The 24,836-nt window shown below is 39.8% G+C and overlaps 1 protein-coding gene across 2 annotated transcripts in view; it reads left to right on the top strand.

Moving 5' to 3' along the window:
- The window catches only part of LOC131682334 (uncharacterized), a 42,721-nt gene that overhangs the window by 5,972 nt on the left and 11,913 nt on the right, over window positions 1–24,836 (top strand). For both annotated transcript variants that reach the window (XM_058963734.1, XM_058963726.1), the window contains 2 exons: window positions 10,086–10,407; window positions 10,505–10,600. In XM_058963734.1, the coding sequence (XP_058819717.1) occupies window positions 10,086–10,407; window positions 10,505–10,600 (418 nt within the window). The remainder of the gene's footprint in view (window positions 1–10,085; window positions 10,408–10,504; window positions 10,601–24,836) is intronic.

Genomic DNA, 24,836 nt, shown 5'->3' with positions numbered 1-24,836 from the left:
TCAAGCAGTTATGAGATTTACATATTGTATATAATGTCGCGAAAAACCAGTAATATGGTTGCAGTAAAGATTTCGAAATAGAATATAGCCCTTCCAGTTCAACCTCTGGGGTTTGTTCAACCGTTTCTCATAGATCTGCAAGAAGGCACTTAATAGTTATGATTGCGGAAATTAAGCAAAATGCATCCGTTATACGCGATTTTTGGAAAAGAAGAGAAAGATGCAGCATTTTGAAAATTTAGATATATTACGGTATGAAAAAATTGTTAAAAATCTGCACACAATTGCGGTCTTATGGGCCAGCTTGTCACTGAATTATCTAAATGATAGAAAACTGGTGAATTTCGTGAAATTGTATCTTTTATTTGCGAATTCTGAGAAATGCGTATCCTCGATAAAATATTGACTTTAACGTGCTATAAAAACACTAAAAAGCTGTGTGAAACTACGATGTTTGGTTCATGTGGAAGAAAATCAATTCCGAAAAGACAAACCGCGGTTTGTTCCAAGTGTTCAATAATTATAAACTGTGAAATCCCGTTCCAATTTTCTTCAAAAATTTCTCCACGGTGATTTAGTTGGAACCGTACATCTCCGCCATCTTTTTATTTGTTCTGCTCCCAAGCCCAGTACGTTGGAAAAATTCGATAAAAAATGTCCATTTTCACTTAAAAGATGCAAATTTTCAAAACTTTCACAAAACTTTGGTTTTAAACTGTGAAGTCCCGTTCCATTTTTTTCAAAATTTTTGGAACCCCGAATCCCAAATGATTTAGTTGGAACCCCAAATCCCTGCCATCTTTTTCTTTGTGCTGCTACCAAGCCCAGTTCGATGGTGATTTTTTTTTTCAATCGTAGGGCATTATAGTAAAATTTTCGATTTTCGAATCATTTTTTCAAAAATTTTCAAGTCCTTGGATCTGAAAAAAAATTATAATTTGTTTTCCGCGGTTTTCGTTTGTTTTGAGACTAGATGCTGATGTTTCATGCTATTTTTAGACATACTTCGACAAATTTTTTTTCGATTTTCAACATTTCATGTACTCTCCTTTGGATTTTTTCTTATGTGTGTGTGTGTGTGTGTGTGTGTTAACCATCCTAACTCCCACTAGCTGGTAGTGATTTACAGAAAAAAGATGTTTGCATGTATTTTAATATATCCATGCAAATAACTTGGTTCAAGGATTTAGGTAGGTGTTAGCTCAATTGACTTTCCAATGACCCATTTCGTGTACAGTGCCAGACATGTTCCGAGGTCATCGTTCCATCAACCAGCCCCGCCTTACTGTAATGTTTGTATCAAATGGAATATAACATTACAATAAGACTTTCGATTCCTTACATGAGGTAAGAAATCGACGCGTATTTAGTGTATTTATTTGATTTTTGTATATATAAATTCTGTAGAAAAATATACCAGTTTTTTCTATTTCCTTCCTCATCTCCTACTTACGCGAGTGACTGATACTTGCTTATCCATTTTTCGTCCCATTCCAAACCTTCTCCTCAAAATCTCCAGCTTCTTTCTCACGCATCAAACAGTCCGAGCAATCCTTTCACTCTCCTTTGGATTTTTTCTTATATTATGAAAACAATATTCAAACGCCGATCCCCCTTAATGATGTCCGATTGAGCTAAAAACTTGCATAGATTACTTTTTCGATGTAATGAGCATTTTATGTAAGACTTTATGCGAAAATTTAAGATGACCATTTTCATTGATATCTTGCCTCTTGAAAACCGCTAGTTCTCCATACAAACTTTGGTTTTAAACTGTGAAGCCCGGTTCCAATTTTTTTTCAAAAATTTCCTGGGACCCAAAACTTTCGCCATTTTTTTTCGTTCTGCTCCCCGATCGTGTTATCCCGTCAATTTGAAAGAATATTTAAGGAGGACATGTGAGTGCTATTCTCTATAACCAAATTCTTCCATGCTCTCTCTTACTTGTTTGGCATATTGCGTTCCATTTCATCTCTTTGAACCCTGTTCTGAAATTGTTGATTTATTCTTAGATAGTTTATCCATTGATAGATCTAATAAAAAATCGATTATTTTGCGATATTATAAGGTAGGCCTTCCCCTTAATGGCATAACCCCCCCCCCCCCTCTCTTTCCATCCCTTAGGCCGCTCATACCACTGCATGGCTGCGCTATTTCTGAAATAGGTTGCTTATATCTTTTATGTTTAGGGTAAAGACTTAATTTTCGCCCCATTAGGGAGGGTGTCACACTATTCTATTAATTACGCAGAATACAGTCGATGAAATGCACATAAATTGGCATCAGTATCCTTGCTTCGTTCCCAAGAACCAATTTAATACCAAAAATGCCCTGAGAATGGGGAAATACTTCTGTTTGAGCGCCACGAAAACTAGAATCGAATGCGCCTATTTTCGCACTACCATATGGGCCAATGCGTTGAACAAAGATGGCAGACGCTGCTCTAACTAACGGCTTCAAATGGGTAGGGCGATAATAGAAATAGGGCGAAAATAGTCTCAACACCCTATATCCTGTTCTGTAGGCTCCCAAAGTATCTCTGCAGAAGGATTTACCGTAATGGAACGGAAAGCGTTAGGGGACAACACTTCAATGCACCTCTGTGAAAGAACGTTTTCAAAGTTTGTTATATACAAATAGCACATTTTTAGAAAGGTATTGATGAGCACCAATAGCATCTGAGAATATTTCATAGATATCGATCGTGCTTTGTTTTCGTGAAAAATTGAAAAAAACGGGATTTTTGCGTTAGGGGACAATGCAAAAATGGTCAATTTTTGCCCCCCTTTTATCCGGCAATCCATTCACTCAAAAAATCTGCGTCCAAAGATGAAATCTTTGTACAATATGTATACAATAAAATGGCATTTGAGATCACTCCAAATTAATTTTATTACGAACATCCCGGTATGGTACGTCATAAAATTCTTTTAAAAAATTTCTATATATCTATGATTTGGGAGCCTGAAACCTATACCAACATATTTCAGAACAACTTTTACTTATATTAGCAGATTTATTTTCTTGAGGTAAGCGATACAAGTGCGTGGAATGTGTCTTAAGTTGGTGCTAGTTACTGACAATATGAATTCAAAAAACAAAAATCTAATTTAATTTTAAATTCTTGTGCCATTAATGCACATAGCCGTGTGGTGTCCGGTGGGCTGAAATCTTTTTGCAGTATTTTATCAAAGAATAGCACCCTAAAACCTCCATGTACAAACTCTTTTTTACGTAATATTCGATTTACATAACGGGGACGGGCATAGCGTAGTTGGTAAATCGATTGCCTTGTACGCAGCTCACCTGGGTTCGAATCCCAACCCCGCACATAGGTTTAGAGATTTTTCTAACCCGAATAGGCGAATGACCTTAAGGTTAAAACCTCTATAAACGAAATAAAAAAATTACATAATATTAGCTAACTGAAATCGTCTTAGCGCACCAGCGGCTGCTCATTCAGTGGGCCATTTGCGCGACTTCCGGAGGGTTAAAGACGAAAATGGATGTCTGAAGTTATTTTGAAATCCAAATTGGCGACTTCCGATTTAGATAAATTCTCCATAACCTCAACAACATGGGTATTTTCGGCACAGGGTTGACTAGTACATGACTAAAATCGATATCTAAAGCTATTTTTAAACTTAAGATGGCGTACTCCGGTTTAAGTTTCCATATAGAGGTGTGCGCCGCGCACACCCCAAATAACCAATAAGCATTATAACGTAGCCTAATATCTGCCTTAGATCCACATATAATGCAGTCTTATAGAGCTGTGAAGCCCTAAATACTTATATAATGCTGGCATTATGCCAGAAAAGGCGAAATATAGTGCTATTACTGTTCAGAGATTGACAACTCCTTTCTGCAGTAGTAATGCTATTATATAGCACCAGCGCACAAATGTCAAATTTTAAAGCCTTATATTAGCATTATTAATGCTATTAAAAGGCTTCAGCTGGCTGTCATTGTTCGCCATGGTTTTAAAACCATTTCTTATATTTCCTTTCGGTATGATGAGCAAAAAGGAAAAAAATTAAAATAAAATGTTCTGTCTCTCTTCTAAAGCATTGCAATGAATATCCTTAATGTGTTTTCGTTCTGACATGATATGACAATTTTACGAAAATTACCTTTAGTAAGTCTCCAACTGAGGTACCTTACCTCGTCCTTCACGGTAAGTGCGCTGCGTTTGCTCCCAGGACTATATTGCATATGTTCGATTGAAATGAAATATGCCGAATATAATCTTCAAGAAGAGTGTCATAACAAATAAACCCACAGAATTACAATAGCATTATATCGGCTTTCTATTTGTTCTATAATGGCATTAAATGCACTTGTAAAGCTTACATGCTTTAAAGATCCTTGAAGCTTTATATACGCTTAGAGAGCAAGCGATAATGGTATATGTCGGCTGTGCAGTTATGCATTATTGATGCTAATATAGAGTTTTATTGCATTGTTAATGCTGTAATGGAGTTTTAATGCAACATTAGTGCAAATGTATAGCCAATATAGTGCAATGGCTTAATGCTTATGGTTACTTGAGACCTCTATTTCCATATTGTTAGGGTAATCGTGAATATTGCGCACCCAACGAATTTTAATAAGGATGTAGGGTAATCTTTTTTTTCGAAGTAAAACTCTAATAATGAACACTTTTTTAAGAACTAATTTAATTTACGAACTCCCGGTTTGGTTCGTAAATGGAGGTTGCAAATTGGGGACCTGCTCCCATGTCGTAACAACATTAGTCTCTATGTCAAAGTATCGCTTCGTATCGAACACTACACGTCTACCCGAAAAAATTCTCATGGGCTCAGACACAAAACAACCCATTAAAAAGACTATGAATACCCAAATTTCACAGCCATCATAACACCTTAAAATGGTCTCAATAACCCATACATAGATACCCAAGTGTATGGATTTTACATGGAATCAGCCGGACCATAGCGATGGTTTTTTTTTAATTTTGATTATAGAAGTTTTAATCTTAGGGTCATTCGCCTCTTTGTCGGGTTAGAGATGCCTCTTTAGAAAAATCTCTAACCCTAAGTGCGGGTTGGGAATTGAACCCAGGCGAGCTGCGTACAAGGCAATCGATTTACCAGCTACGCTATCTCCACCCCCGATGGTGATTTGATGGGCTGCTTCCATTACAAACACTATCAAAATACCATACAGTAGGGGTGAATCTGGACCATGAGTATGGGATATGGGTTTTATGAGCTTCTCGTTTGCTCGGGTAGACGGATCATAAATTTTGTATAATAGCCTTCATCCATTCTGTGGTGACTGAATCACTGACATAGGCGTAACTCAGTATCACTTCGAGCGAAGACTGGGTGGGATCTGTGGTTGTATGATGACAAGGACAGGAAATACACGACGCGCGTGTGGAAGTGCTAATATATCCGTCATACAAAGTAAAGCTTGCAGTACAGTTAGTACTAATTTCAGGCCGCTCAAAATTATTTCATACTCTTGTCACGAATAAATCAGTTGTAGCTTCAGTTTGTTTACAAACTCCGGTTATTTTTAGACAAATTTAAAAGCTAAATTAATCTTTTTGCCTTTCTCATATAGAAAGGTTAGACAATCGCTTCAAACATCGATCGATTACCCGAGGCCCAGAGGGCCTAGTCTCATATACCATTCAACACAGTTCGATGAGATCGGAAATTGTCTGTGTGTGCATGTATGTGTGTATGTGGCAAATAATTTAACCTCTGTTTCTCACAGAAGGCTGGACCGATTTGCACAAATTTAATTGATCACACTTCCGGTTCCGTATAGTTACGGGTTGAAGAGTGCGGTCACACAGGAATTTCCCATGTAAACTGTTACAATTGTTATATCTCAGAGATTAAAAATCTACTGAAATGAACATCAAATTACTTCGATTTGCAGATCTAGATCACTGATGGCCAGTCAAAGATTCTTTGAAGTTATTGTCCACTATCGACAATTCAGGAAGTCCCGGGCTTCGGGCATTTTCCAGAATTAAAGTCGCATCGATTATTCGGTGATGACTGAACCGATTTTTACAAACCAAGTATCAAATGGAAGGTGGTGCGATTGGTTGCACCTTCCATCAACCCTCCTCTCCCCTCCCCTTGTGAAATTACACGCGAAATTGCGTACGAAATTTCGTGCGAAATTTTGTGAAAAATTCCGTGCGAAATGCTACGTAAAATACCGCGTGCGAAATTCCGCACGAAGCTCCGAGCGAAATTCTGCCGAAATTCCGTGTGAAACTTGTAACCCGTCAGGGTAACTGGGGCGAAATATACCTATTTTTGACTATACAGTCCGTAGAGTGTATTTGATTACATAAAATTATGGTCGCCGTTTGTACCGTTCACGTTAAAGTTGTAAATTTTTGTCCATTTTTGCGTTTGTGAACGGTTATGTGCATATAGATAGATGTAGAAAATTTTGTTGAGCATTTGTGTATACGTAACATAGGGTTTAGGTAGGTTACCGGTCTCCTCTCGCTGTGAAATGGGTGATGATTATGCTGCTCATAGATGACAGCTATCCGGCGATGATTTTTTAGTGTTTGTTTTGGGTTGAGTGAAAAAGGCGACCATCGTGAAAGATCAGATGGTAACGGACCAAGGCATCGAACAGACGCCCAAATTAGTTTCCCGTCACCATAACCAGTACAGTTTAGTGTGCGCGTGCGACAGTGAAAAGTCCTGTCGAAAAGTGTCGGCCCGTGGTCCGGGTGCTCTGTGATTTGTGGTGTTGGTTCGCCGAAGGGGGACAGCTAACCGTAAAGGAGTGTTCTCACGTCCCCGGCTAAAACCCAAGGCACCGAACACCGACCGTTCTAGCTATAGAACAGCGGTTCTCAACCATTTTCGTCCCACGGACCCCTTCATAATTTCTCAGGGTTGCTGCGGACCCCCGCGGTTTAATGTCCATTTTGTGTACCATCCAAATATTATTTTCAGTCTGTTACAAAAAGGTCCTTCCGAGATAAATAATTTTCTTCCCTGACCCCTGGTCACTACTTCGCGGCCCCCTGGGGGTCCGCGGACCCCAGGTTGAGAATCGCTGCTATAGAGGATAAGACAAACGAGCCTAGCTCTCCTCTATAACTAATAGCCAAGGAGAACGAAGCAGGGTGGACAAAGGTTCCCCTTGGGAAGATCACTGCGGTGACTTCCAGGATCGTTTACGATGATGCGATCCGGTGGTTTATCACCACCGTCGCTAGGGAGGTTCCAACAAAGGAGCCAAGTTTACCTCCCTAGCTAAAAGACAAGGACCGTTGCCGGAGCAGCCAACGAAGATACGCCCGAAGGAGAACGCGGCCGTTGTTGACCCGGCCGGTCGGAAGATACCGCACGTCGCCAGCAGCAGCCGATTAATTATCAACGTGTACAGCAGTGAAGGGAGAGTGGACGCAGCCAATAAATTTAGTTTATTTGTTTGTTTACTTTTTTGTTGTTACGAAAATCCGCAATTCTGGTAGAAGCACCTAGGCCGCCCTGAAAAGAAGGTTTCAAGAGAAATTCCGTGCAAAATACCATGTGAAAATGCACGAAATTCCGTATGAAATTCCATGCGAAATTCCGTGCGAAATTCTGAGCGAAATGCCGAGCAAAATTCCGTCTAAAATTCCGAGCCGAATTCCGCTTAAAATTCAGTGCGAAATTCCGAGCGAAATTCCGAACGAAATGCCGTGCGAAATTTTGTGCGAAATTACGTGCAAAATTCCGCGCGAAACCCTGTGCAAAATACCAGTGAAACTCTGTGCGAAATTCCGCGCGAAACGCCGTGTGAAACTCCACGCGAAATTGCGTGCGAAATTCCAAGCGAAACGCCGTACGAAATTCTGTGCGAAATTTCGTGCAAAATGGCGAGCGAAATTCCGTTCAAAATACAATGTGAAACTCTTCGCGAAATTTCGCGCGAAATTCCATGTGAAATTCCGAGCTGAATTCCGTTCAAAATTCCTGTTCGAAATTCCGTGAAATTACGTGCGAAATTCCGAGCGAAATTCTGTGCGAAATTCCGCGTGAAACTCCGCGCGAAATTCTGTGTGAAATTCCACACGAAATTGCGTGTGCAATCCCGAGTGAAACTCCTCGTGAAATTCCGCGTGAAATTTCGTGTGAATCTCCGTGCGAAATCCTGTGAAAAATTCCGCGCTAAATCCATGGGAAATTCCGTTCGAAATTCCGTTTGAAATTCCATGTGAAATCCTGGAATAAATTCCATGCGAATTCCGTGCGAAATTCTACGCGAAATTCCGTGCGAAATCTGCGAAAATCGTCCACATGCCGTTTAATTCAACGTCGGCAACACTGCCGATTGTCGGCTGTCCGGAACTAGAAAAACTTTAGAAAGAGAACTGCGGAGACTCCATTTTGGGTCGATTGGATTCGCATTTAGCTGTCAAAAAACGAATCCAATCGAACATTGCCTATCCTTATAACATTGGACGTGTTGCCATACAATGCCGGGGCATACGTTGCCAAAAATGCTGTTTTTTTCTCCGCAGTTCTCTTACTATGAGTTTTTCTATCCGGAACTTGTTACTTATGTAGCTTTTTAACCCTTCCATGCCCAACTTTTTTCTCGATCATGTAGGGTTTCAAAACTATTTTTCCTTGAAAACGGTGGGGTCAAGAAACACGAAAAGCCCTTTTTCATAAAGATAGGTGCTTCCATCGCAGTGCTAGAAGCTGCTCAATTTTTACCTCCCAATGCTCAATACAATTCTCCTAGAATATTTATAATAGTCCAATTGCGTGGAAAATGTCTAAATTGATAAGTTTTATCAATTTTCAATAATCTTGCAACATAACGAAGATATATGAAAAATTCATTTTCCGTCGTCAACGTAAACTGTTCCTGGCAGCACTGCTCCATCGGAATCCAATCAGACTAATTACAATAACTTCAGTTCTAGAGCTGGTCCTTGCAAGTATTAATACTCAAATGAATGGCAATAGTCACATTTATTAGCCTTACTTATTTTTGTGAGCAAATTTTGTCTTAATCAAAAGTTATAGCTGTTTAAAAACGTTGTTGTCCACAAACAACATGGGCATGAATGGGTTAACAAACCTAGCATTTCCTAATCAATTCAGCAAACAACAAATCAATCATCAATTATTGGCAGCCGGCTGCCCAGAGTAGTAAACACATGGTAACAATTTTGAGAGTTGCATAGATCGTATCACCGAAAGTACTGATATGTGGTTACTAGACCTTTCCACATTTTGAAATAGTTTTGAAATATACATGGGTCAGCTCAAATTTTTGTTCTAGGTGTGAATTTAAGAACTTTCGCCAAAAATGACTTAATTTGGACATGATTTAGAGGTGTCTCCAATCAAAAATCGTGTTTTTGCTATATTTCAATAGGAAGACCGCTTACACTCTGATTTGATAGGTCCTACATGCCCACATATCATCAAAGGTTGTTCCTTACACATATCTTAACATGTTTTAACAGGTGAACATAGCTCTAACCGCAGTAGAAAATTTGTTAACTGGATTTTCATATAGAAAAGCATATCAAAACCAAGGAAAATCAGTAGTATTTTTTCTTGGTTTTGGTATTCTTTTCTATATAAAAATCCAGTTAACAAATTTTCTATAGCGATTAGAGCTATGTTCTACCCATGATCGCATAGTTGTCCCGTTTTCTATGGGATTTCCTATCTTTATGGGACTGATATGCGATCATGGGCAGTGTTCACCTGTTAAAACATGTTAAGATATGTGTAAGGAACAACCTTTGATGATATGTGGGCATGTAGGACCTATCAAATCAGAGTGTAAGTGATCTTCCTATGGAAACATAGCGAAAACACGATTTTTGATAGGAGACACCTCTAAATCATGTCCAAATTAAATCATTTTTGGCGAAAGTTCTTAAATTCACACCTAGAACAAAAATTTGAGCTGACCCTTGTATATTTCAAAACTTTTTCAAAATGTGGAGAGGTCTAGTGGTTACTTTCTTTCAGAATCGTAATATCGATACCAATTCGGATCGTTTCGTGATTGTCCAATAAATATCCCTCTAAACAGCATATTCATCTTGTCCGTTACAGTTCCCCCGGCTGTAAATCCCGAAACGCCGGAAGACATCGAGGATAAAAATCTGTCCTGGTTGTTCAATTTCAAATTGGAAGATTTGCCACATCTTTCACCAGAGGCCAAGCGTAGACAGGCCCCGAGGAACGCAGGCACCAGCCACAACAGCAACGCTGCGGGACCAAGTTCCTCGACTTGCGCAGCTGCTGGACAAACTGATCCGGAACAGGGGCTCGATCCATCGACAGCGACAACAGCTACTGCTGCTGCCGCCATCGAAGAAGATGACATGAACGTGGCCGAAAACGTAACCATCGAAAATACCAATGCTGCAAAGATGTAAGTAGGGCATATTGCGTGACTGTGTCGAGACCGCTTCTGATATCTGTTGGATGGTTGAAGTAACACATTATTTATCTTTTCTTTATACTTGCAGAACCAAGAAGCCACCCTTCACGTATACTGAATTGATCGAGTATGCTTTGGAGGATAAGGGAGAGCTTACAGTGTCCGGAATCTATCAGTGGATATCGTAAGTATCGTTGTATTTTTAAAAAAAAGGTTGAGTGCAAGTTTTTGTTACTTAAGCTATATAATCAAACTACATAGAAAACTTAGAGTTCTGGGTGAAAATTGAGGCACTCGATTCGAGTTTTATTGTGATCAAACACGAGTGTATCGCCATTATTTTATCATTCGTTTTCTTTGGAGCAGAGCGAAGATAGACTCATTCCATCGAGTCGAGTAATTGCGGAATAGTGCGACACCTTCCCTAATAGAGTCAAAATAGTTTTGTTTTAATTTGCTCAAGATAGAAATTCCCTCGGCATGATACTGTACCTTGATGTGGTCCGGGGGCTTTTCCACCAAAGCAGTATTACAGTGATTATATCACATAAACTTGGGATACGATTATTTTCTTTTTAGTTAAGCTACATTGTGATCAATTTTAGTACTTAACTTGGCGACCTTTATTATCCACTGCCATGGTCAAATAATATACAATGTGGGTTCAGGGCCCAATTCTCTCTGCAGGCACCTCATTCCAAACGTACAAACGTGGCCTACGCGATAACACAAACCTGGTCACAAGTACGAACGCCCGCGATCTCGCCAATATTCAAACACCCCGATTGATTAGGTGAACGTTGGAACCTAAGAACCTAAGCTCGCGCAATCATGAATCGGTCACGTCCGGAAGTCTCCGCTCTTGATCATAGCAGCCCAAATTCATGCCTTTAGTTGGACCAATAGAAATAAAAACTAGACAAGACGTCCATGTGCGATCGTTGAAGAATACGCGAACATGCGAATGGCCACACGCTTATAAAAATAATGTGTCCACGCGAAGTTACATACTAGCACACGCGACAAAAACGTCCACATACAAACGCTCGAGTCCGTCTCGATCATCCACGCACGACTACACCCACGATCTCGTAAAAAGTATAACACCCTGGTGACTTAGTGAATGGTTTAGCACTTATAAATTAACAATCCCGGTCTCGAGAGTGATCCTCCAAATACCCGTGTTCGCGCGAAACTACACAAAAATCGAATGCAAAGTCACATACACGCGACAAAAAAAATAACAAAATGCTTGAGCCCTTCGCGACCATCCACGCAACCTATACTCGCGCTCTTCCAGACATTATAACATCCCGGTGATATGAACGTCTCGGCACTTGTAATCACTCAAACGCAGTCTCAAGCGTGAACCTACAGTCCCCCGCACTCGCGCATTCATGAATCGTTCGCGTCCGGAAGTCTCTATCCCCGATTCCAGAAGTCTAGGTCCATGCCTTAATTAAATCAATTAGCTCTACAGTTCCAGTAGGACAACTCTCGAAAAAAATCGGCATATTATTAATACTCAATTACAATACTAACTCTTCCCTTTATTTTATTTTTTTTATTTATTTTCGGTCTCATGCGTTATTTTCTTGTGATGACCTTTTTGAGCTCATACATCCAAGAAGAGCAACATTGCTGCCAACAATGATTCTTCTCTGCCATCGGACGTCGCCAGGTTTTAGAACAATGGATATGTATTCTCATACTCGATGGTATCAGATAAGTAGGAACGATCAACAAACTGCAAGTAGTATATTACACATTTCTTGTTTTGAAGTATAAAATATTCGTATTAAAATATTATTTACAGGCTCCACACATATCTCAACACACACAAATACACAAATGCTTGACAGGTGACTGGGCCAAGTGCATTCACTCGTAGGATCTATCATTTCGATGATCGCCTCGATTCTACGAAATTAGTGCACAAGTAAGCTGACATAAGCTAGTCTCATCTGGTGAATGCATGTAACCTGGAAGCCCCAGACACGACAGGACGAGACGGACAGACTGGACTCGACGGGGCCTAGTTCAGAGTTTTTGAGCATTCTTCAATGCACGGTTATTGACCTAAAAAAAGAAGCATTCGGCATGTTATTTTTCCTTTTATTACTGTATCTTGAGTTGGGTTCATACTGATATTCACTAGCACAGTCAATTGCATATCCTCCCATATACATTCACATCCAAAACGTGCAAACGCCCGTAACTTTCGCGATAACACAAACCTGGTCAAAAACGCGAACTTACATTACAATTTCAATCATCCACACACACCTACGCTCGCAATTTCGCCAACACCCCTTTACTTAAGTGAACTTTTCAGCACCTACAACTTTACAACCCCGGTCTCAAGCATTAACCCACCACTCGCGCGATCATAGACCGGCTACGTTCGGAATTCTCTACTCTCGATCAGCCTAGACTCATGCCTTCAGTTGGACCGATCGGGAATGATGCTCATATTCACTAGACAACACGTTTCTCTACCATACACTGAAAATTAATTATTAGATTCACGGTCCGCGCGCGATCGTTCGAGAATACACGTGAATGTGCGAATGGCAACACGGATATAAAACCGGATTTATGCACGCAAAGTTGGAGACACGCTGGCATTCATATGCTCGAGCCTTTAGCGATCACACTATTACACAATTAGTAAACGCCCACGCTAACCCAGACAGATATGCACTCCTGGACTCGAACGCTAAAAACCACACCTTCCACGCATACACCACCCAGGACTGAACATTAGATTCATACATACAAAGCAACAAGTAATAATTACAGGTATTCGTCTGGCAACCGGGGGAAGTACATCTCAAACGCAGAACTTATCATTTCAATTATGGCCTTGGATCTGCGTTGCCTGTGTTCAAGGCACCATAGCTTTGTCCGTCAGGTCAAGGATGTATGAAACCCGCTAGCCACCACCCTCGGCCCTAGCTGCCCACAAAGGGATAAAAAAAAAAAAAAAATTTGCTCAAGATAGAAATTGCGATTATTGTGCGATGGACACGTGACATCTAATTTTATCCAGCTGCTATTCTTAGGCCACCACAATATTAATCTAGGGCTCATTGGCCCACAACAGTTCCAACACCCACAAACTTACCCCGGCTTATCAAGGTCGTCCGCGGTCGAAGACCTACTTCCGATCAGGTGTTGATCTGGTGGCGCTGGTTCAAAAGCTGTAACACATGTTGCTATTTGTTTACCCGCCTCCCAACTCACGGATAGGTGATGGTGTTGAAATGCCATCGCTAGCCTTTGGGTTTTGCACTGAACAAGTGGCAAACTTTTGTACTACATCGTAGGCCAGCAGCAACAGTCGGGTGAAAAAAGGTTACAGTTGTTGTTTTAAATAGCGGCCACAACTGCAGCCGCCGGGAGTGTATTTACAAACAATAAACAAAGTGCCAGAGCGGAAGAGGCTCGTCCGGGAGACCAAAAACAGCTGATGTGAGTTTGTAATTGAATAACCAGTATGCAATCTGTTTGGCTTTCATAAACAAAAGGTCGATGTCAGATTTGTTGTTGGTTGGGAGTTAGGAGAGTGTAGTACCTACCTAACCTAAAGACGTGTTTGTTTTCGTGTTTGCGTTACACATTGCGAATCGGTTTCGTGGAAGGAAGTTCCCCCGGCTAAAGGTGAGATTGCATATCTAATTGTTGTAAATATTTGAATGCTGTTGTTGTTAGCGACAGTGAACTCCATGCAGCGAGTTTCGAGGTAGACGCCCGGGGAATGAATTGTATTTCCGGAATTGCGAAACTGGTTGCTGTGTTGCTTCTAGGGAGACGGCCTTGGCAAAGTGTCAAGGAAAAAAACAGTGCCTTCCGACAGCCCAGCTGTATCCTGTGTATCTGTAGAAACCTGATGAGTTGTTGATTGATTGTACTTTGATTAGTGTGCAAAGCAAACAAATTTCTACACGCAAATCGGTATTTGTTATGAACAACAGGTGAACTACGAATTACGCATAGGCACTGTTGTATCGTAGTCTCCTATTTTATGGAATGATTTTGTTTGGTTGAAAGCACATATTTTCAAGACGCTCACGACTTTTGTGCGAAATGAGTATACGGGGCTATTCGGACCCACTCATCCATCAACCACAGTTCAGTGGCTTGCGGCTACGCACACGATTGCACACGCCACTCTGATGTCATCCAAGTCCACCCAGTGCCAAATAGTTACCCTGATGGGTTACAAGTTAGTTTTTAGTCTAAGTCTGTGCGATGTAACAGTTTAATCCAAGACTATTTAAAGCAGATGACCAAAAGAGCAACGTTGTTTACAAAATAACGCGCAAAGATTGTGACAGCTGCTATGTGGGTATAACCAGCATCAAACTAAAACACGCATGTACGGATACCATGTTTAACAATGGACCTGCAGAAGTATCATCTCAAAAATCGATTCTTTCCAAATTTCAATGCATAATTTGATATGTGACGCATTTGCATTGTGTGAAACACGTCTTACATTACAAACAGATCTCATCTTTCAAGATTTTAATATCGTTTGTTGGGATCGAGAAGATCCCTACGGAGAAGAATTACAAAATGTTTTTCTTAAAGGTTTGAATTGCTACTATCTAGAGCTACCATCGAGCACCGCATGTTTTGTAATTTAACGGAATCCCTACGGTCACCGCGGTTAGACATCAACTGCCACGGAAGGGTATGGGGTTGTTTTAACGATGATAATATTTCATTGATTCCAATTTCTAACGGTTCAAGACCATCGGAAACAATTAATGCCTGGGATGACCTCTCACGAAACGTTGAGTTACTTGAATGCGATATCCGGCAAGATCGTGTCCACACAAGAGCTCCCTTTGGAGGAAGATTATGAAGAATTTCTGAAGGTTAGAACGCCGGACAACCTGAGAAAGTATGCGACATTGGAAATGCAAATGAAGAGTTTAATAAAAGCCAAAAAAACGCAACTATTGGCGCCGGTTTGTTGACGGGTTAATAAGAAAAACATAAATGAGCACTCTTTAGGGTACCGCCCGTCGTATCCAAAACCGAAACAGTACTAACGAAATGATTGAATATTCAAACCACGGTACGTTCCCTCACGATACCACGAATAAAACACCTTTTTCTAATGGTGCAGTTCTCATTTGCTCTCTTATCAGGAAACAATAAAGCCCCAGGGCCAAACCGAGCCAAATTCAACTTGTTGAGGAATCTGCCAGACTCTGACAAAAGACTCTTGTTAAATTTATTTAACAAATTTCTTGAATGTAACAATGCCCCAAGCGATTGGAGACAAGTGACTGTCATCATCTTCCAATAGTCAGGAAAATCAGACTCCGTTCACAATTCGTATCGAACGATTGAGATGCTGTCCTGTATACGGAGGTTGTACGAGAAAAGGATCCTGTTCCGCATAAACAATTGTGTTGAAAGGGATGGTTTGCTGCAAAATACACAGTTTGATTTCAGCAAAGGTAGAAAAGGCTTTCATTGCTCTCATCCGAAATTCAAATGGCATATGCACGCAAAGAGCAGATGGCATCAGAATACTTGCATAATAAGGGGACTTTTGATTCGCTTCCCATCAATGCACAGTGGTCCAGAATGCAAATTTGACAGGAATTTTGAGATTTTAAGACTAAAACTAAACAACTTAGCCTTATTAAGTCTTTGGAGAAGTTTGTGTCGTTTCTGAGCCCCTTCTCTTTGTTAAAACATCAGTTAGGGTGGTTCTAATTTTACCAAGATCAAAAAAATAACTTTTTAATCATTATTTTAATCGTTATAGACCGACAAATTTTGGAAAAGTTTGCTGAATACATTTAAACTCTATCTGTCATACTTTTTATTTTACACCAAATTTAAAATCGAAGGTTAGGGTGTTTCTTAGAACAACTGTTTTTTCCAAATAACTTTTGCGGTATTGGTTTAAAACCGAAGTCGTCTTCGGACAACTTTAAGATTGTTTTAAGGCGAATAATTTGTTTCATGGCACCACATATCTGACTATTTTCTTTGCATAGTTATGAGCACTTTTTAGTTAAAAATGGGATTTTTGGTATAACAATATTAATCATTGGGGCAAACAAAAGATGATTCTTATTCAACCATAAAAAAGGTCATGATTAAATTTATAATTGAGAAAAAAAAATGGCGAATACGATATTTTGTTAAATTTCATAAAATGGATTTAAAAAAAACTATTTTTGATATTTTAAGTGATTATATCTTTTGAATAATAGAAGCTAGAGTTTTATTGTGATATAATATGTTTATCTTCGAAAATTTTGAAAAACATCTGAAGGAAAGGTTGGAAAAAAATGAAAACTGAAAAAGTTATATTAAAAATTCAGTTTTTTATGAATTGACCCTTTGTAATACGTTTAAATTATTTTCACGGTTGACAATATAAAAAATAGTTGCGTTTCGCTGTCTTCCAAAAATTTAAGTAAATAAAATTTTAGAAAACGTCGAGGACACTGGACCTCTATATCGTGTACTTGTAAAATACAAGTAATTGAAAAAAATAGGGTGCTTCTTAAAAATTGGTTTTCTTTATATAACTATAATAATTGCAGTTCTGATTTTTCATTAAGGTCGCTTTAGAAATACTTTCAGATGTTTTGAAGGAGAACAATTTGTCTTAATATACCGAACCTCTAGCTTCTCACGTTAGAAAGTTATATATACATTTTACTAAAAATAATCTATTTTTTGAGTAAATATTACAAGATATAAAAAAGTATCGTATTAGCCGTTCTATTTTTATTTCGATTATAGAGGTTTTAACCTTCAGGTCATTCGCGTCTTCGGGTTAGAAAAATCTCTTATGAAAAATTTCTAAACCTTTGTGCGGGATCGGGACTCGAGCTCAGGTGCGCTGCATACAAGGCAATCGATTTATCAACTACGCTACGGCCACCCCCTTAGCCGTTCTTTGATGATCCATACTACAAAACATGCTATTTCATATGACAGTAACGGTATTTAATGTTAAGTGTCGTAATCGAAGATAATTCTATTTTAAAAAGTGATATTTTTTATATAAAAGTTCTCATAACTTTGAACGAAAATTGTTTTGTATAGTCGTGATTTTCTGGTTGGCCACTGTTTAACTGTACCGTTTTTTAGTTGGACCTCCGCTAATTGGACCATTGTCCAACTAAAAAGCATCCGAATGTCAAAATCTCGTGTCAAATTCGCTTTGACAATCAAACTGACAATAATTAGAGATGTTAGCAGATACATTTTTTGTTATACAGAGGGTGTGGCCCAACCAGCGAATCTCGACTGTAGTTGGTGTTTGCGGCTTAAAATAATCTTCAAGTTGTCCAAAAAGTCCAAATCTTCAAGTTGTCCAAAAGGTCCGTTTTTTTTTAAAAAAAAGCACCCTAAAGCTTACATTTGTATTTCTCGTGCAATTGAAAGTATAAAAGCTAGAGCTTGCATGTCTTCAGCAAATTCACTAGCTGTGTGTTGCGTTGGATCAATGCGTTCTATTATGGATGGTGGGAACCCTCAGGTTTCCATCACAGGCGAGTATTGTAACATTTTTTATACGACCTCAACACTCGTTCACTCCATGTTGCAGCGTGCTCCCCTTTCAGACAACGACATCGCCCGCTGCACCAACGCTTTACTCGATGCTGCTGATCAGTCCGCAGCCCGTTACCTTGAGGATAGTTTTACAACACGCTCTGTGGATAATTCTGTTTCGCAAGCTAACGCGAATGATGTAATGGACCAGCTGGAGCCAATAACAAGCATTGAGGAAGCCTCCATGCCTCCTGACCCAGGAGAACCCTCCACTAGTATCCGTGTTTACTACCAAAACGTACGCGGACTAAGAACTAAAATAGACGCATTCTTCTTGGCTGTTTCGGAAGCCGAGTACGACATAATCGTCCTAACGGAAACCTTGCTAATGCCCAAATATTTTCCGCACAACTGTTTGGACATCCATGCACCGTTTTTAGGAATGATCGGTCACCCTTAAACAGCCTCAAGACTCGCGGCGGGGGTGTTTTATAGTATCGACTAAACTTAACGCTTACATGCATCCCGCAACCATTTCCAATACACTCCAACAGTTGTGGGTCGTTGTACACATGCCGCAAAACCACTTTGTATTGGTGTTATATACTTGCCTCTCGACCGAAAATTTGATACGGTGAGTATCAATGAACACGTGGAATCGTTGGGTTCGATATCAGCACGATTTAGCCCTCATACTGCCGCTATTCTGTTCGGTGACTATAACCAGTCGAATTTGCATTGGCGTTTCTCTGAGAGAGACATACCATATGTTGACCCTCGCCCATCGAATCCTTGATTGATCTTGATGCTGTTCACCTGGCTCTTAGTACCCACTCAAATCATCTTTGAGGAACCTTCCATTTCGAACTCTCTGGACTTTCATCGAGCAGATTATACCGCATTAAATGCTATGCTTTTAGTCACCAATTGGCAATTTATTGAATCGTCCACCAGTATTGATGAAGCTGTGGAGTATGCTGTTTCCCATTCCGTTCCACCTAAACTGCCCCCACAGAAACCACCGTGGTCAAATCCAAGATTACGCGCTTTCAAGCGAGCGCGATCAGCTGCCCTGCGAAAGTACTGCAGTTTCCGGTCTCCGTATTTTAAAAGACAATTGAATGCCACAAGCAACCAGTATCGCCGCTACAATCACTTCCTGTACAATCGTCATGCCAAGCGCACTGAAGAGAACCTTCGTCGGAACTCCAAATTTTTTTCGGTCGTTTGTCTATTCCAAAAGAAAAGAAACGGGGCTACCATGCTCCATGCTTTGCCTTTCTCAATAAAAAGGTGTTGCAATTGCTCTGAAAACCGACTTTTTAACGGAGGCCCGGAGGGCTGAGTGGCATATACCATTCGATTCAGTTCGTCGAGTTCGGCAAATGTCTGTGTGTATGTGTGTGTATGTGCGTCTGTGTGTGTACGCGAACACAATCTCTCACTTTTCTCAGAGATGGCTGAACCGATTTTGACAAACTTAGTCTCAAATGAAAGGCATAGGCTGCTATTGAATTTCTAATGGATCCGACTTCCGGTTCCGGAATTACAGGGCGATGAGTACGAACACGCAGAAAATGTCGATTTTAATAAATTCTGCAATGAATGTATAAAGGTGAAATTTTTTCCAAAATATGACCACAACTACTTCGATTTGTAGTATTAGGTCACTAACATCCATTCAAAGTCTATTTGGCCACATTGGCCACCATCATCGGTTCCGGAAGCCCCGGCGGAAGTATCTAAATTCAGAATAACAGTCACATCGGTTTCTCGGAGATGGCTAGACCGATTCGACTAAACTTGGCCTCAAATGAAAAGTATTGCGTCCCCGTAAATGGCTATTTAATTTCATCCCGATCCGACTTCCGGTTCCGGAGTTACAGGTTGTGGCGTGCGATCACATAGCAAAAACCTGTTTTAATCCACCTATAGGTGCAATTGTGCCTTTCTCATTTCTCCAAACTATGATTTAATAACTGGTTCGTACAATATAACATTATGGAAATGTCTTTCATTCTTATTACACTTGGTAAGTATATATAAGAGCACGTTTTTGCATTCATCGCGGTATCGGTTTGAATCGGAGTTTTCTATGTGATCGCACTCTACAACCCGTAACTCCGGAGCTGGAAGTCGGATGGAGATGGAATTTAATATCAGTTTCCGGGGACGCAACACCTTTCATTTGAGACTAAGTTGATCAAATCGTTCTAGCCATTTTCGAAAAACCAATATAACCGTTATTCTGAATTTGGATGCTTCCGGATCCGTCGATGGTGGCCAGTGTGGCCAAAGAGACTTTGAATGACTGTTGAGGACCTAAATCTACAAATTCAACAGTTGTGTTTACATTTTGGAAAAAAATTCACCTTTTTACATTCATCGCAGAATTCGTTAGAATCGGGATTTGCTGCGTGATCGTACGTATCACCCTGTAATTCAGGAACCAGAACTCGGATCCACACAAAATTCAACAGCAGCTGATGGACCTTTCATTTAAAATCAAGTTTGTCAAAATCGGTTCAGAAAATTCCGGGAAACCGATGTGGACAAATCAACAAATTTTGTTTTGTAACCATACTCTTCAACTCGTAATCCGGAACAACCTATGGGAATATTATACCTTTCATTTGAAACTTAGTTTGTAAAATTCGGTTCAGCCATCTCCGAGAAACCGATGTGGACATTTTGTTAACAAATCCGCACATACACACATACATACATACATACATACATACATACATACATACATACATACATACATACATACATACATACATACATACATACATACATACATACATACATACATACATACATACATACATACATACACACACATACACACAGATATTTTGCGATCTCGGCGAACTGAGTCGAATGTTATATGAGACTCGGCCCTCCGGGCCTAGGTTAGAAAATCGGTTTTTGAAGCAATTGCATAACCTTTCTATATGAGAAAGGCAAAAGAATAATATTTAATTAGCTTAATAAGCATGAGTTCAATGTTATCTTCATGTGATTATAATTTGGAAAGGTTGGTGGAATGGGTTTGAACGTGTAGGGAATGGGGGGTTAGTAGAGTGGGAGTGGAGGATGCGTCAGAAATCCTTCATCTTATTTCGGTATACGGGATGGATGAAGGAAATGCGGGCGTGAGGGTGGTCCAAGGGGAGGAGAGTGATGAAGGAGGGAGGTGTAAGGGCAAGACGGGGGGGGGGGGGGGGGGTCGGCGACGCAATACTCAACTGCATATTTTGCCTTCCATTTGAGACTTGGTTTGAGAAAATCGGTTCTGTCATCACCGAAGAACCGATTTGACTTTAATTGTGGAATATGCCCGGAATTCCGGACTTCCGGAATCGTCGATAGTGGACAATATATTCAAAGAATGTTTGATTGGCAATCAGTGATCTAGATCTGCGATAAGAAGTAATTTGGTGACCATTTCAATAGTTTTTAGCCTCTGGGGTATTACGATTGTACCGATTTATATGGGAAATTCCAGTGTATCCTTACTAACACCCCTATAACTCCGGAAGCAAGAGTCAGAACCGAATGAAATTCAGCAGCAGTCAATGGCATTACTGTATCTTTCATTTGAAATCAAGTTTGTAAAAATCGGTAGAGAATTCGTTGGGGAATGGGTGTGATATTAGTTTAGGAACTTGGCGGGTTCCCCGGGGGCGTCATGAACCGTTATAGGTGGCCAATGTGGTCAAAGCTACTTTGATTGATCATTAGTGATCCAGACCCGCAAACTAGAGTAATGTTACATCAATTTTAATATGTTTTACATCATTTGAACATTATGGTGGTACCAGTTTATATGGGAATTTGCTGTGTGACCGCACTCTTCAACCCGTAACTCCGGAACCGGAAGTCGGATCAACTAAAAATTGAATAGCAGCTTATGGGAGCGTTATACCTTTCAGATGAAACTAAGTTTGCGAAAATCGGTTCAGCCATCTCTGAGAAAATTGTGTGAGTTTAAATGACACACACACACATACATACACACACACACACACAGACATTTGCCGATCTCGACGAACTGAATCGAATGGTGTATGACACTCGGCCCTCCGGGCCTCGGTTAAAAAGTCGATTTTTACAGTGATTGCATAGCCTTTCTTTATATGAGAAAGGCAAAAACACTCAACATACCTGTTGTGTATGTGCTATTTTAACATGCTGCTTTTTGCTATTGAATTTTTAGTTGATCCGACTTCCGGTTCCGGAGTTACGGGTTGAAAAGTGCGGTCACACAGCAAATTCCCATATAAACTGGTACCACCATGATGTTCAAATGATGTAAAACATATTAAAATTGATGTAACATTACTCTAGTTTGCGGGTCTGGATCACTAATGATCAATTAAAGCAGCTTTGACCACATTGGCCACCTATGACGGTTCATAACGCCCCCGGGGAACTCGCCAAGTTCCTAAACTAATATCACACCCATTCCACAACGAATTCTCTACCGATTTTTACAAACTTGATTTCAAATGAAAGATACAGTAATGCCATTGACTGCTGCTGAATTTCATTCGGTTCTGACTCTTGCTTCCGGAGTTACAGGGGTGTTAGTAAGGATACACTGGAATTTCCCATATAAATCGGTACAATCGTAATACCTCAGAGGATAAAAACTATTGAAATGGTCACCAAATAACTTCTAATCGCAGATCTAGATCACTGATTGCCAATCAAACATTCTTTGAATATATTGTCCACTATCGACGATTCCAGAAGTCCGGCATATTCCACAATTAAAGTCAAATCGGTTCTTCGGTGATGACTGAACGGATTTTTTCAAACCAAGTCTCAAATGGAAGGCAAAATATGCAGTTGAGTATTGCGTCGCCGCCCCCCCCCCCCCGTCTTGCCCTTACACCTCCCTCCTTCATCACTCCCCTCCCCTTGGACCACCCTCACGCCCGCATTTCCTTCATCCACCCCGTATACCGAAATAAGATGAAGGATTTCTGACGCATCCTCCACTCCCACTCTACTAACCCCCCATTCTCTCCACTTTCAAACCCATTCCATCAACATTTCACAATATAATCACATGAAGATAACATTGAACTCATGCTTATTAAGCTAATTAAATATTATTCTTTTGCCTTTCTTATATAGAAAGGTTATGCAATTGCTCCAAAAACCGACTTTCTAACCGAGGCCCGGAGGGCCGAGTCTCATATAACATTCGACTCAATTCGCCGAGATCGCAAAATATCTGTGTGTATGTATGTGTGTATGTATGTATGTATGTATGTATGTATGTATGTATGTATGTATGTATGTATGTATGTATGTATGTATGTATGTATGTATGTATGTGTGTATGTATGTATGTATGTATGTATGTATGTATGTATGTATGTATGTATGTATGTACGTATGTATGTATGTATGTATGTATGTATGTATGTATGTGTGTATGTGTGTATGTGCGGATTAACAAAATGTACACATCGGTTTCTCGGAGATGGCTGAACCGATTTTTACAAACTAAGATTCAAATGAAAGGTATAATATTCCCATAGGTTGCTATTGAATTTCATTTTCAACCGACATCTTGATCCGGATTACGAGTTGAAGAGTATGGTTACAAAACAAAATTTGTTGATTTGTCCACATCGGTTTCTCGGAATTTTCTGAACCGATTTTGACAAACTTGATTTTAAATGAAAGGTCCATCAGCTGCTGTTGAATTTTGTGTGGATCCGAGTTCTGGTTCCTGAATTACAGGGTCATACGTACGATCACGCAGCAAATTCCGATTGTAACGAATTTTGCGATGAATGTAAAAAGGTGATTTTTTTTTCCAAAATGTTGAATTTGTAGATCTAGGTCCTCAACAGTCATTCAAAGGCTCTTTGGTCACACTGGCCACCATCGACGGATCCTGAAGTATCCAAATTCAGAATAACGGTTATATTGGTTTCTTAAAATGGCTAGACCGATTTGATCAACTTAGTCTCAAATGAAAGGTGTCGCGTCCCCGGAAACTGATATTAAATTCCATCTCCATCCGACTTCCGGCTCAGGAGTTACGGGTTGTGGAGTGCGATCACATAGAAAACTCCGATTCAAACCGATACCGCGATGAATGCAAAAAGGTGCTCTTATATATGTACTTGCCAAGTGTAATAAGAATGAAAGAGATTTCCATAATGTTATATTGTACGAACCAGCTATTATATCATAGTTTGGAGAAATGAGAAAGGCACAATTGCACCTCTAAGTGGATTAAAACAGGTTTTTTTTTTTTATTTTGTAGTTACTCAGATAAATTATTTAGAAATCTGAAGTGTCCGAAAACGCCATAATGGATCGATCTGCACTGCACTTCTATTTTTTGGACAAGAAATCTTCGTAACGGAAAAATATTTGGCTACGACGAGAATTTTTAAATCTATATTACACTTTCCTATAGACATTGAGGGAATTGAGCGCAATTCGGATTGCCAGAACAGAGTAAAAAATCAAATAATACAGGTGCAGCATTACCACAGTTTATATTGAAGGGTATCCGCTAAAGGTGTCTTTTGACTAGTCAACAAATTATTCGCAAAGTTATGGGATAGCCAAACTTAATTGTTTGTGAGAGACAAAAATTACTGTGATGCCGTAGGGGCACAACTCAAAATAAATCATTTTTGCTCTCAAACGAGTAAAAAATCGATGGTCTTTTTTGAGTGCTGAGAATGAAACTAATGCATAGTGGAAGAATCTAAAATCCAAAAATCTATTCAGGATTCCGAATGGATTAGCTTGCAACATATTTTCTGCTCTTGTTAAGGAAAGTTATGGCATCCTGCAATTTTCTTTTCCAAACTAATAAAGTTTTGTTGAAAAAAATTCTC

Source organism: Topomyia yanbarensis, chromosome 1 (assembly GCF_030247195.1).
Source record: "Topomyia yanbarensis strain Yona2022 chromosome 1, ASM3024719v1, whole genome shotgun sequence".
NCBI classification, from domain to species: domain Eukaryota; kingdom Metazoa; phylum Arthropoda; class Insecta; order Diptera; family Culicidae; genus Topomyia; species Topomyia yanbarensis.
Note: the sequence above shows the minus strand (reverse complement) of the source record. Positions and strands in the feature narration are given on the sequence as shown.